Here is a 13,599-nt window from a genome sequence, read left to right as displayed (position 1 = left end):
GATCTTATTGTGGTTGGAGAGAGAAACGAAATATTCCTTATAAGAGCGTAAAAATCTCTCCTAACAAACGTATTTTAAAACCTTGAGGAGAAGCCCTTGAAGAAAAAACCTAAAGAGGATAATATCTGTTAGCAGTGGTTGGAAAGGGGAACAAAGCATTCGTGATATAAGGGTGTGGAAACCTTTCTCTGATAGACGAGTTTTAAAACCTTGAGAGGAAGCCTTTGAAGGAAAAATCCAAAAAAGACAATATCAGCTAACGGCGGTTGGAGAGGGAAACGAAGCATCCTTGCCACGTCTTTTCTAAAAGCAAAAAAAATAAAGTTATGAGAATTTATGATCAAAGTGTCAATATTGCGTGGAGGTTCGTGATTGAGTAAAGATTAAAAGAAAATTACCAGGGCCTCGAGAATCATCGCCGATGAAAATCTAGAGGGCAGGAGCAGAAGCTTCGAGATAAAAACGAAGGATGAAATTGATGAACATTATCAGAGACGTTAAAGAGAGGTGTTCAAGCATCTAGAGGATATGAACATGTTGGTTTTGCTCCTTACCTATCGTCTCTTCTTCCTCCACACCCATGGCTTCTCTTGGCTCCAAGCCACTGCCTTACTCTGCGAGTCCTGGTTCACTTTCACCTGGCTCCTCCTCGTCGTCACCCGTTGGAATTTCTTCGACTACTAGACCTACCTGACCGCCTCCTCAAAAGGTAAATCTATTGAGAATTGTTGGAGAGGAGTCCTGCATATTGAAGGATGAAAATCTCACGTCCGCTAATTTAGTGAATGATCATAAATTTAATATTGTATTGTATCCATTAGTATGAGGCCTTTCAGGGAATTCCAAAGGAAACTCATGAGAGCTTATGCTCAAAGTGAACAATATCATGCTATTATGGAGAGTCGTGTTCGTCTAGCATGGTATCAAAATCATGCCCTAAACTTAGTTGTGCCAATAGATTAGCAAATCATCAAATGTCGAACAAAGGACTCCAAAAGAAAAGGCACTAAACAATGACTAAGACTCCAAAGGAGTCGAGCCTCGATTAAAAGGAGGAGTACTTTGTTCGAGGGGAGGTGTTAATGATGAAAGTCCCACATCGGCTAATTTAGAGAATGATCATGGATCTATAATCAAAGAATACTCTCTCCATTGGTATGAAGCTTTTTGGGAAGCCCGAAGCAAACCCATGAGAGCTTATGCTCAAAGTGGACAATATCATACAATTGTGGAGAGTCGTGGTCTAACATTGCATTCACTAATTTAGAGAATAATTTAAATCCAATTTAGTTTGCTGTTGTCCAAAGTTTTTGAACTCTCTACAAAATTACAATATTGCCAACATAAACTTTAAAGTCTCAGGTTAACGAAGATAGTATTTCTTGATTATAAACTCATGATCATTCCTTAAATTAGTCGATGTGAGACTTTCATCCAGTACCTCTCCTCGAACAAAGCAGGTCTCCCCTTAATCGAAGCTCGGACTCTTTTTTCTTTTTGGAGTTTTAGTCATTTTTTACTATATGTTCGAGGCTCACAATACTAAATTTAAGATATGACTCTGATACCAAGTTAAATGAACACGAATTTCTACAATTTTTAAAACACTTTCTAAGTGCAAATGAACAGAAAAGACAGCCCTTTTGGAAGACGATGGAGAGTTTCCATTAAACACGAAACAGAGGTCCGATTGTGTTCCGACAGCCACTCCTCAGAGTGCCCCTCACCTCTGTTTCTGCAAATTCTGTAGGTTTCTTCCTCAGCCAGCGATCCTCCATGTGCATCCAAGCAAAAAAGTATACCCAAATTGATGTGATTAAAATGCCAATCACTCTCCCCTGCATCACTGTCCCTCCTGAACTCACTAATAGCAAACCAACGCCGGAATTAAATGCATAGCAACTCCCCTGCCTCACACCGATGGTTGCACTCCCATTGGCTTTCTTTTCCGAAATTCTGGGTTTAGATATTGAAATTGGAAAAGACTGAGATGACCCAGATGGCTCCACTCCCACTAGTTGGTTGTCTCTGTTTTTTTGGTAAATTCCGCCTACCGGAGAACTTCCAGAATCCAGGGATGAACTTCGTTTCCGGCGGTCAGATTTCTGTTGGTGGTTGCTTCTTCTCTCACGAACTTTTTTGATCTAAAACAGAGGAACAAAAAAGACCCACGTGCTAAAAAACGAACAAAGTTATAAACAACTAAACTACACCAAATCACTACTGACCAGAATGGTACCAAACACGATGGCTCTGGCCATCCGAGAAAGATTTCGCTTTGGTGGGCGAGAAATGGCGGAGCAGTCTCGGCCGGAATTTCTGGAGCATCGACAACTGGGGCAGGACGGGTCGATTCTAGAAATTCTTGTTTCGTCATCTTCAAGGTCAAGATAGGCCGCCAAAGTGGTGGTGGGTTTTGTCTCGAGGACGGTTCCCATGTCAATGGCAGGTCGGAAACAGAGCAACCAAGGCTGTATAAAGAGACGAAAGCGTTGATTTGTATGACCATCATGGTTTTCGGCATAATCAATGAAACCAAAAGAAGCAACACTAAAAATGTCAGGATGTTTTTACCGAAGAAGCCGGCAGCTTGATAGAAACTAGGCGGAATTTGTATCAAGCTGGCGGCTTGATACTCAACATTCTAAAACTGCCCCGAGTTTGTTAAGAATGAACACGACTCTCCACAATTATATGATATTGTCCATTTTCAGCATAAGCTCTTAAGGATTTACTTTCGGCTTTTCCAAAAGGCGTCAAACCAATGGAGATAGTATTCCTTGATTATAAACTCAGGATCATTCCCTAAGTTAGTTGTGGGACTTTCATCCAACACCTCCCCTCGAACAAAGTACGTCTCCCCTTAATTGAGGCTCGACTCTTTTTTCTTTTGAAATTTTAGTCATTTTTTACTATGCCTTTGAGGAGCCTCAACTCCTTTTTCTTTTGGAGTTCTTTATACGACATTTGAGGATTCTATTGACATGACTAAGTTTAAGGCATAATTCTGATACCAAGTTAGATGAATACGAGTCTCTATAATAGTATGATATTGTCCACCCTGATCATAAACTCTTATGGCTTTGCTTTAAGCTTCCCAAAAATACTCAAACCAATGGAGATAATATTCCTTGATTATAAACCAATGATCATTCCCTAAGTTAGCTAATGTGAGACTTTCATCTAACAAAGACCTCTATCGATCGATCGATCTATCTATATATATATTCAATTAAATGATAAAAAAAATTGACTACATTATGAAAAATATTATATTCATTAATGATTTTGAAAAACCAAAATTACAACGATGAGAGCTTATACTCAAAGTGATAATATCATATCATTGCGTAGTTTATTTGTCCTATCAAATAGTATCAGAGTCATGCATTTATCTTAATTTAGTCATATCAACCATATCAATAGAATCTTCAAGTGCCAAACAAAAAATTTGTAAGTTTCGAATGCATTAAGATCCATGGAAAAATTCTCTTAGACTAGCAAGGTGCTCGAGAGAAGAAGAGTTAGAATAGTATTAAATAGATAGATAACTGTTAAAGACAGACTTTAGTCGTACATTAAGAGTATAGATAATATTATACAATTATTGAAATTTGTTATCTTATCGAACAAACATAATCACCATGTGAATTGGTAGACTTGACTCGAAGTGTGTACGTGGAAAAATGTGTCCAATGTTCCATCAACATCTTTCGAATGGAACACAACACCATAAATGCATTCATTTATAATCAAATATTCAAATTACCATATGCATATGAATGGTTTAAATTAATACATAAATATTTATTTTTTTAATAAGCTTTAATTAGATCAATAATTCTTATTGAGGGGATATTTCTAGTCCATTGTTAATAATTTGGATATTTTTATTAGTAAATATATACACTTTATTTTAATATTTGTTGAAATAAGACAAATTCTCAAACGTGTGGTGTGATGTGTCATGAAATTTCTGCAATGTGGGTCCCACAATTAAATATATGACATTTTTCCACGTGGCTTTTATTAAAATGCTTCAAAATATAAATTCACCAGAATTTATTAATTATTCCGTTGAAAATATGTGAATTCGCCATATAAAAAGATTTTACTTTTCACATGTCACGAAGATTTTTTAATAAAGAAAAAACAAAAATTTTTAATGTGGGATTGAAAATTTTTGACATTAAAATGTGGCGAGTTGACTGATTAAAGGTCACGTGTAATATATTTATTGGTTGTTTAAATACTTATGATAAAAAATCATTTTTTAATTATTTAAAATATTTTATCATTTTAAATACAAACTTTCGTACTACCAAAATTTATTTCGAGTGATTAAAATTATATCTAGAAATATCCCGTCCCTACCACCTTTTTCAAAAAAAAAATTTAAAAAATTTAAAAACATTCTATTGGTATTTTTTAATATATTTTTATTTAAAAATATAAAAACATTCTAATAAATTTAATAATATTTAAAATTTAATTTAATGATCCATGAATATAAATTCAAAAAATTCAAATTTTATATATTTATTTAAACCGTCCTAATATAATCTAGAGAAAATAGGAAAAGACAATATAATCTCTGACCCATTTAGTTAATAAAGAGAAATTTGTATCTCATCTTCCCTCGATTTTCCATTTAAACCAAGTTTCTCCACCTTGGTGAATGTCCCACAGAACCCGAGCACTAAATACACATCTCTAACCATTCTAAACATTAGAACGCCCTTATATTTGCATCACAACTCCTCAACTATTTCATGTTCATTATTCTATCTCTATCGGCATGGAAGAAGAGGGTGATGAGAGAGAGAGAGAAAATGGTGAAAATGGAAGAAAAAAGGGTAAATGGAGTAAGGAGGAAGATGAGAAACTTAGAGCTTATGTTACCAAATATGGCTCTTGGAATTGGCGCTTAATTCCCAAGTTTGCAGGTAATTCATTCATTCTGAACTAATTATTTCATGTTTGGTCACTTAGTTTTGCTAATAAACATGAACATGGAACCATTTAGGTCTATCCCGATGTGGAAAAAGTTGTAGATTGCGTTGGATGAACTACTTGAGACCTGATATCAAAAGAGGGAACTTCCAGAAGGAAGAGGATCAAACCATCCTTCGATTGCAAGCAACTCTCGGCAATAGGTATCTTTGTTGAGGATTGTGTAAGGAATAATAATATGATATTGTCTATTTTGAGCCTACATCTCTATTGGTACGAGGCCTTTTGTACTTGTTGGGAGTAAGTCTCACATTGGCTAATGTAGGGAATGATCATGAGTTTATAACTAAATGAATACATTTTCATTGGTATAAGGTCTTGGGAAGCCCAAAGCAAAGTCATAAAGTGAATAATATCGTACTATTGTCGAAAACCCTACTCTTACATATGCATAATGAATTTGGGCAGGTGGTCTGCCATTGCTACTTATTTACCAGGAAGAACAGATAATGAAATAAAGAATCATTGGCACACGAACTTAAAGAAACTTTTGGATCAGAACCCGTCAAACACGGAGGTTGAAGATGCAGCAGCTAGTTCATGCTCGGAACTAAGAATCCGAGAAGAAGAAGAAGAATTGGATGAAACCCTTATTGTTTTGAATTCAGAAATGGCAACCCCAGAATTAGCAGCCAAGCATGAAGGCATGAACTTTGGGGAAACTGAGACATGGGTTGTTGGTTTGAATGCTGAACACTCTATGGAAGTCGGCGGCAACTTGTGGACCGATCCTTTTGTTTTTGAAGACCCTTTAAGTTTGGATAATAACCCAACTCATGTACCAATGGATCTCTTTGAACATTATGAAATGTTTCCTCCCAGTAATTGAACACAAATAATAAACGAGGTCATTGGCTTAAATGTTAGTTGAAAGAATTCAAAGTAATGAAATGTCGTGATATGGACCTAATAGCTACGATGTAAACACAAATACAACTATCCTATCTTATATTCTATGACTTTCATTATCCTATCTTCGATTCTATGACCTTCGTAACGACGTTGTCATTCATACAGAGTGTCTTATTTTTAACTAAAAGAAATAAGAATAGCACGTGACTTGAGTTTTTTTTAAGAAATAATCAGCAAGTAAGCTCATAATTGTGGTCAGAAAATGCACCCACGTGTAATCATGTTTAGATCTATTCTTTTCTAATACATCATGACATGCCTTGATCTCTACTTCAAGTCGATTATATCCAACTTTGAGCAAAATTTAACAATTGGATTGAAAGATATAGTAGATTTTCTCGAGTAGAAATGAATTCGGGCTGAAAATTAGGTATAGTGGCAATTTTGTAATTTTGTGAACCTCAGTGGCTTTTTGATAATTTTTCCATTTTTTTAATATTTTATTATGAAAAAATCCCAAATTTTTATACACACTCCTTTCCTTACTTTGTCACTTTTCCCTTCTGGACCCTTGAGATTATTTCTTCCAAATTAATTAAAAAATCAATAAGTTTGCTAAAAAATTAGTAAAATGACCATTATACCCTTTTTCATTCCCAATTCTTTTACAACTTCGTTTAATTCCTTTTAAAATCTTACTAGGGCACCTTAAACTTACTCGTTAGCATTTAAAAAGTTTTTGAACTTCCGTGGTGTTAGCTCGTAAGTGTTCCATTTGGTAAGCCCAACTCTTTGTGTTTGTACAAACACGTTGATTACAAAGTTGAAATCTACAACAATCAATATCAACAGTAACCTATATGATATCACTATCTATCAAACCTTCTTGAGTCATTTTCATTTGAAATAATTCACCCGTATCGTCAGTAGCCTATTAATCTCTTTTCATGAAACTATATTTTCACCATCACAGTAGAAACATTGCTAAATCTAAATATATTATCAATTATCAATGCATCAAATAACATGCACATTAAATTATCTTATACAAGGACATAAAAACATTACGATACTACATCTTTTCTTTGGGCTTTAGAGCTCCCGAGTATCATGAAAGTATCATTGCACTCTTGTGTTGATGCTAAATCCATGAATGGAAAGAAATATGACTTTGTTGATGAAAAATTAATATCATGATATTGACTCGTTCAATAATAGAATAGAGAAAATACGTGTATGACATAGGAAGGTAGAGTAGAACGTTAGAGGTAGGAATTGATATCACATTATTGCAGATTTTAAGAATGTGTGGTCTAGGGTTTTTAGCTCCCATTTTCTAAGTTAGAACCTTAGAAATTTGTGGGGGACGATGATGTTATGAAATCCTGACAGGGCACAATCAGTTTGGTTTGTATAACAAAAAACCACGACCAATCAATTAATTATAGGACCCGCATCTGAACTGTGTTGAAACAAACCAAGATTCATCATTCACACAATGAGCCCTATGAGCCCTATGAGCCCTATGTTCGTCAAGCCCATTAAATTCGGGCCGCGATCGTTCTTGAAAGTAGATTTAGGTATGAAAATTTCTGTGGATATTATGATTTAAGTGGTCCTATTGTGTGTTCCATGCTAGGAAGCAATACTCCTTCTTTCATTACAAATTCAAGAATATGACCGATACGATTGATTGGTCTATGTGTCTCTCTTATTAGTATCCCATGTTCATTGGATACAATTCGATCCTTCTATGGCCAAATCTCAATTTGTGGAAAGCCTTCGATGACTTCTTGATGAAAATATCAATTTTTATTTGGGTAGAGATAGTTTCTCTTTAGTGAGGTCTTACATCGATTGGAGAGAGGAACGAAATATTTCTTATAAATGTGTTAAAATCTCTTTCTAGGAGACGCTTTTTAAAACCGTGAGGCTGACAACGATACGTAACGGGTCAAAGTGGTCAATATCTATTAGCGGTGGGCTTGAGCTGTTACAAATGGTATCAGAGCTAGACATTGGTTGGAGTAGAGCTAGACCTTCTCCATAGTTAAGCGCGTTTAAAAACCATAAGGTTGACGATAATAAGTAACGAGCCAAAATGGACAACATCTACTAGTGGTGGGCCTGGACTGTTACAAATGGTATCAGAGCTAGACACCGAGCAGTGTGCCAACGAGGACGCTGGCCCCCAAGCAAGTGGATTGTGAGATCTCATATCAACTAGAGAGTGTTGAAACCTCTTCCTAATAGACGCATTTTAAAACCGTGAGGCTGAAGGCCACACGTACGGGTTAAAGCAAACAATATCTACTAACAATGGGCTTAGGTTGTTACATCTTTATTCTTCGTGATATTGACCACATTTCTAAACACTACTATAAGTCAAGAGGCAGATCTTCTCCCACTCCACCCATTTAGAGACTATTAATCCAATAGTGAGCGTATGCCTGACATTTGTAAAGTAAACGAAAATGGTTTTAAGAATTTAGTCAACAATAATTCAAGCTTAAGCTTGTTCAATCAAAAACAAATTTGGGAAAATTTAGGTACACTATGAACATAAAACTAAAATCAACGATCGTTGTTGTGGTTGAAGTTGGGAGGAAAATAATTGTCAATCTCATGGGTCCTCAAATCTTGGACGGATCTTTTTTTTGTAAAGCTTTTTAAATTGTTAAATCAACTCTTTTAAACAACAAAAATTCATGATATTGTCCATTTTAAGCATAAAATCTCGGGAATTCAAATATACCTCAGATTGAATAAATAAAGAATAAATTATATTTTCAAAAGAATTTGATACTATCGAAGGTGTTAAATGAACACGACTCTACACAATGTTATAATATTGTCCACTTTTAGCATAAGGTATCATGGGTTTGCTTTAAGTTTTCCAAAAGGTCTCGTACCAATGAAAATGGTATTTCTTGATTATAAACCCATGATCATTTCGTAAATTAGTCGAGGTGGGACTTTCATTTGAGAATAATTTGAATTTCGAATGAAAGCGATCGAAAACGTGGAACACATACAGAAAGTGACAAGGTAAGGATGAGGCCTACAATCATAGATGACTGTAGTTTTGTGATAATCCAACGCTCTTGACCTCTCGTTTGTTGCGTGTTTTTCGTTTTACGAAAGGTTTTCAGCCATTTTTTTGGTTTGTTTTCACACTCATATTTCTTCTATCTTAGCACAAACATTGAAATCGCAGGAATGACGACATGGGTCTTGTAAGCTTCTTGGCTCAGCTCATCCCCACTCCACGCGGATTGTGTCTGCTGTCGGATCCTTGTGAAGTTGTTGATTTAAATTCAGTCCCCTATAGCACCACTCCAAGCTCGCTCACCCACTCTCTTGGTGTCTCTGTTGGTGAAGAAAATGGTGCGAGCTCCTGTTGTTGATAAGGATGGAGTGAGGAGAGGTGCGTGGAGCTTTGAAGAAGATGAAAAGCTTAGAGCTTATGTTCAGAGATATGGCCCTTCCAAATGGCGGGAGCTTCCCACGCTTGCAGGTACTCTTATCCATCTTTAGCTACTTATAAACATGGGTTTTTGAAAAGGATTCTGATTTGGGTTTTGGTATTTGTAGGGCTGACCCGATGTGGAAAGAGTTGTAGATTGCGATGGTTGAATTATCTTCGTCCGGGTATTAAGCGAGGGAATTACACAGATGAAGAGAATGACTTAATCTGCAATCTCCATAAGAAACATGGCAATAGGTATCGAGATTAATTGGGTCTAGTGGGTGCTTCTAAAATGATACGATATTGTCCACTTTGAGTATAAGTAGTCTTATGGAATTTCTTTTGGTGTCTCGTACTGATGGATGAAGATAGTGTTCCTTACTTATAAACCCATAATCAACCCTTTAATTGAGTCTCGACTCATGTTTTAGAGCCTTCGAATAAAGTATATCATTTGTTAGACACTTGAGTCACTTTTGACTATACTCATCTCTCGATGATCCTCCCCTTGAACAAAGTACATCATAGAGTTTCTTCTGAAGCCCTCGAACAACCTCCCCTTAATCAAAGCTCACTCCTTTTCTAGAATACTTAGAATAAAGTACACCCTTTGTTTACACTAGAGTCACATTTTGATTAGTTGATGTGAGACTCCTCTCTCAACAATCCTCCCTAGAACAAAGTACATCATAGAGCTTCCTCCGAGGCCTACAGAGCACTCGAACAACCTCTCTTTAATCGAGGCTCTACTCCTCTATAACTCTCGAACAAAGTACACTCTTTGTTCGACACTTGAATCACTTTTGACTACACCTTTGAGACTCACAACTTCTTTGTTCGACACTCAAGGATTCTATAGTATGATATTGTCTACTTTGAGTGTAAGCTCTCATGGCTCTCATATCAATAGAGATAGTGTACCTTACTTATAAACACATGACCAACCTCTTAATTAGCTAACGTGGGACCCCTCTCCTAACACAAACTATTATATTAATATGGAAAATTAATTGTTTATATTCTTAATGTATAGATGGTCGACCATCGATGCAAAACTACCGGGAAGAACAGACAACGAAATAAAGAACCATTGGAACGCACACCTAAAGAAGCAACAATCATCCACTCAACCAAAACCAAAGCAATTAACATCCCAAGTGATTGAAGCAAAAAGAGAAGACTTTACGGGCTATTCCTCCACCACATTTGGGATTCTAGAGAGCTCATCTTTGTCCCAACAAACATCTTCATGCGATGACAATTTCGCCACCCAAAATTGGGGAGTGGAAGATCATGATCGAAGTGGGTACTACGAAGATTTCTGGACTGAACCGTGCGTGAGTGATGTTCTTGATGGGTGCTTAGAATTCTCAGCAGACTATGGAATTGGTATCTTTTCGCCACAACATGATGCGAGCTACGATGATAATTACATAGATTTGTTCTGCTCCTTACTGTAAGTGAATGGCGCCCATTTGGGTGTTTCTTAGATTGTTCTTCCTACTCTAGTGGCGTTATGATGATGCATTTGGGGTTTGTAAATTTTTTGTGCCCCATATCGTCACAAGTTTATGAACAGCTTTGATCTAATTGTTGGAGTTCGACGAACACAATTTTCCACAATGGTATGATATTGTCAGCATGAGCTCTCGTGACTTTAGGTTGAACTTCCCCAAAATGCCTCTGAAAAAAGTATTGTTTGATTATAAACCCTTAACAATAATGTGAGACTTTTATCTATCTACTATTGAAACGGTTGTACAATAATTTAATATCCGACCCATAATCAAACCCTTTTGAGGCCGGGCATTGGGCTGAAACAAACAGCCGCCAAATGTATAGTTTAAAGTTCTATACTCATCATTGGTATTAACAAAAAAGTCACCCAAAAAGTTGATTTGAATTAAGTTTCAACATAGCCCCACTTCAAATAACTTTCATAGTTTTGTAATGAAAAAAAAAAAAAGAAAAAAAAACTATTTACTAGATTGTTTTTTTCTCTAATTATTTATTTATAGGTGGTTTGATTTGTTTGATTAAATTTTTGTTTGTAGCAGTATCACTGTAAGCCTCATAATTTTAGCAATTCATTCGACCTATTGTCTAGTATCATCGTTGACACACTATTCTGTGTCTAAATCTTAGATTCCATAATCCACTCATTTAGAGACTTAACGTACTCACTAGCCCATCACCTCATATGTATCTCACATTCTATGGAGACCACAATTCATCTTTTGGGGCCACTGTTTAAAAATAAAAATGGTTGTTTGTGTGAGATCTCACCTCGGTTGGATAGGGAACTGTTAAGGATATTTAGTAATAAATTATTGTTTATCATATATATTATATTTGATATTTTATTATAAGGCAAATATTAGATATTTGCCTTATTATCATAGGTATCTTTCCATTTATTGTTATTTCTATTTATTACTATTTCCATATCGTTGTAATTTATTTGATTATAAATAAGATAACTTTCACACCATTTAGGTGTGGTGGATTAATCAAACATTCACATGGTATCAGAGCCCTCTCGGTTTAACAACCCCGATCCTTTCTTTTGAATGGCTTTTGAATCCTCTAATCTTCTTTTCCACCACCCCTGCTGGTTTTGACGCCGCAGGGGCAGTCTTCATGGTTGCCGTAGTCGGAGCCGATTGATTACTCTTCGGCTCCACCCTATTGACATCTAAATCACCTTTCGTCATACTCNTCCCTCTGCAATTTTTGATGGCCAAGAACCGGGTTGTTAGCATCTTCATGAAAAGTGTTTCTCAACCTCTTTGAATTTTTCAGATTCAAGCTTCACGTTCGTTTAAATCCGACGCTTAGCTTGCGGTGGGGTGTTAAGGATATTTAGTAATAAATTATTGTTTACCATATATATTATATTTGATATTTTATTATAAGGCAAATATTAGATATTTGCCTTATTATCATAGGTATCTTTCCATTTATTGTTATTTCTATTTATTACTATTTCCATATCGTTGTAATTTATTTGATTATAAATAAGATAACTTTCACACCATTTAGGTGTGGTGGATTAATCAAACATTCACATGGTATCAGAGCCCTCTCGGTTTAACAACCCCGATCCTTTCTTTTCAATGGCTTTTGAATCCTCTAATCTTCTTCTCCACCACCCCTGCTGGTTTTGACGCCGCAGGGGCAGTCTTCATGGTTGCCGTAGTCGGAGCCGATTGATTACTCTTCGGCTCCACCCTATTGACATCTAAATCACCTTTCGTCATACTCTGTACATACAACCTCACCTTTTCCAACCCAATCGGTTTTCTCCTTGGCCAATATAGTCTCTCTCATTTTCTTCCCAATCAACCTTCATCCTTCACATAAACCCTAACCTAAACCTATAACCTTTTGCAGAGATTTACCTTTGGAATCTGGGTGCCGCACTGGCCTATTCGCCAACCAAGTTGCCGCCGCCCTTCCTGCCAAAATTGGCTTCTTCGCCCGGTGAGGCGACTCTTCCGACTGCCCTTCTCGCCAAAATTGGCTCCTTCGCCCAATGTGGCGACTCTTCCGGCTTCAACATTGTCTTTGTCCCTTGCTCTAGGTTTCCCCTTCTACTTCTTGGGGTTAGAAATATTCTCATCAGAGCCAAGGCAGCATCGTCGCTAAGCGACAATCCCTCTTCATGGGTTAGACATATTCTCGCCAAAACCAAGGCAGCATCGCCGCTGAGCGGCGATCCCTCTGCAATTTTTGATGGCCAAGAACCGGGTTGTTAGCATCTTCATGAAAAGTGTTTCTTAACCTCTTTGAATTTTTCAGATTCAAGCTTCACGTTCGTTTAAATCCGACGCTTAGCTTGCGGTGGGGTGTTAAGGATATTTAGTAATAAATTATTGTTTACCATATATATTATATTTGATATTTTATTATAAGGCAAATATTAGATATTTGCCTTATTATCATAGGTATCTTTCCATTTATTGTTATTTCTATTTATTACTATTTCCATATCGTTGTAATTTATTTGATTATAAATAAGATAACTTTCACACCATTTAGGTGTGGTGGATTAATCAAACATTCACAGGAACAAAACTACAATCGTGTTGAAACATCTTCTTAAAAGCTTGTCCCAAGAGTGTGAATTGTGAGATCTGTGTGTAAATCTCTCCTACATTTTAAAATCGAGTCAAATACTGGATAGTGTACGAGCAAGAACTCGAGTGAGAATAGGATAATGAATATATAGGCAGGAAGGAAAGGAGGGAGCATGGGGTTGTTTA

General features: G+C 36.4%; 3 protein-coding genes across 3 annotated transcripts; 2 read left to right on the top strand and 1 right to left on the bottom strand.

Annotated features, from left to right (window-relative positions):
* Window positions 1-1,664: 1,664 nt before the first annotated feature.
* Window positions 1,665-2,515, bottom strand: LOC111484130. The gene is made up of 2 exons (XM_023130603.1): window positions 2,229-2,515; window positions 1,665-2,144 (listed from the first exon to the last, which is right to left on the bottom strand). The coding sequence occupies exons 1-2, from the start codon at window positions 2,436-2,438 to the stop codon at window positions 1,668-1,670; spliced, it is 687 nt and encodes a 228-aa protein (XP_022986371.1). The 5' UTR covers window positions 2,439-2,515; the 3' UTR covers window positions 1,665-1,667.
* Window positions 2,516-4,798: 2,283 nt separating this feature from the next.
* Window positions 4,799-5,842, top strand: LOC111484015 (transcription factor MYB13-like). The gene is made up of 3 exons (XM_023130433.1): window positions 4,799-4,946; window positions 5,027-5,156; window positions 5,422-5,842. Exons 1-3 carry the CDS (start codon window positions 4,799-4,801, stop codon window positions 5,840-5,842), a joined length of 699 nt encoding a protein of 232 aa, XP_022986201.1.
* Window positions 5,843-9,091: 3,249 nt separating this feature from the next.
* On the top strand, window positions 9,092-10,949 carry LOC111484128 (transcription factor MYB8-like). The gene is made up of 3 exons (XM_023130602.1): window positions 9,092-9,382; window positions 9,460-9,589; window positions 10,368-10,949. The coding sequence occupies exons 1-3, from the start codon at window positions 9,250-9,252 to the stop codon at window positions 10,792-10,794; spliced, it is 690 nt and encodes a 229-aa protein (XP_022986370.1). The 5' UTR covers window positions 9,092-9,249; the 3' UTR covers window positions 10,795-10,949.
* Window positions 10,950-13,599: the final 2,650 nt, after the last annotated feature.

This window comes from Cucurbita maxima, unplaced genomic scaffold, assembly GCF_002738345.1.
Source record: "Cucurbita maxima cultivar Rimu unplaced genomic scaffold, Cmax_1.0 Cma_Scf00009, whole genome shotgun sequence".
Classification (NCBI taxonomy): Eukaryota; Viridiplantae; Streptophyta; class Magnoliopsida; order Cucurbitales; family Cucurbitaceae; genus Cucurbita; species Cucurbita maxima.
This window is presented reverse-complemented; position numbering and strand designations above follow the sequence as displayed.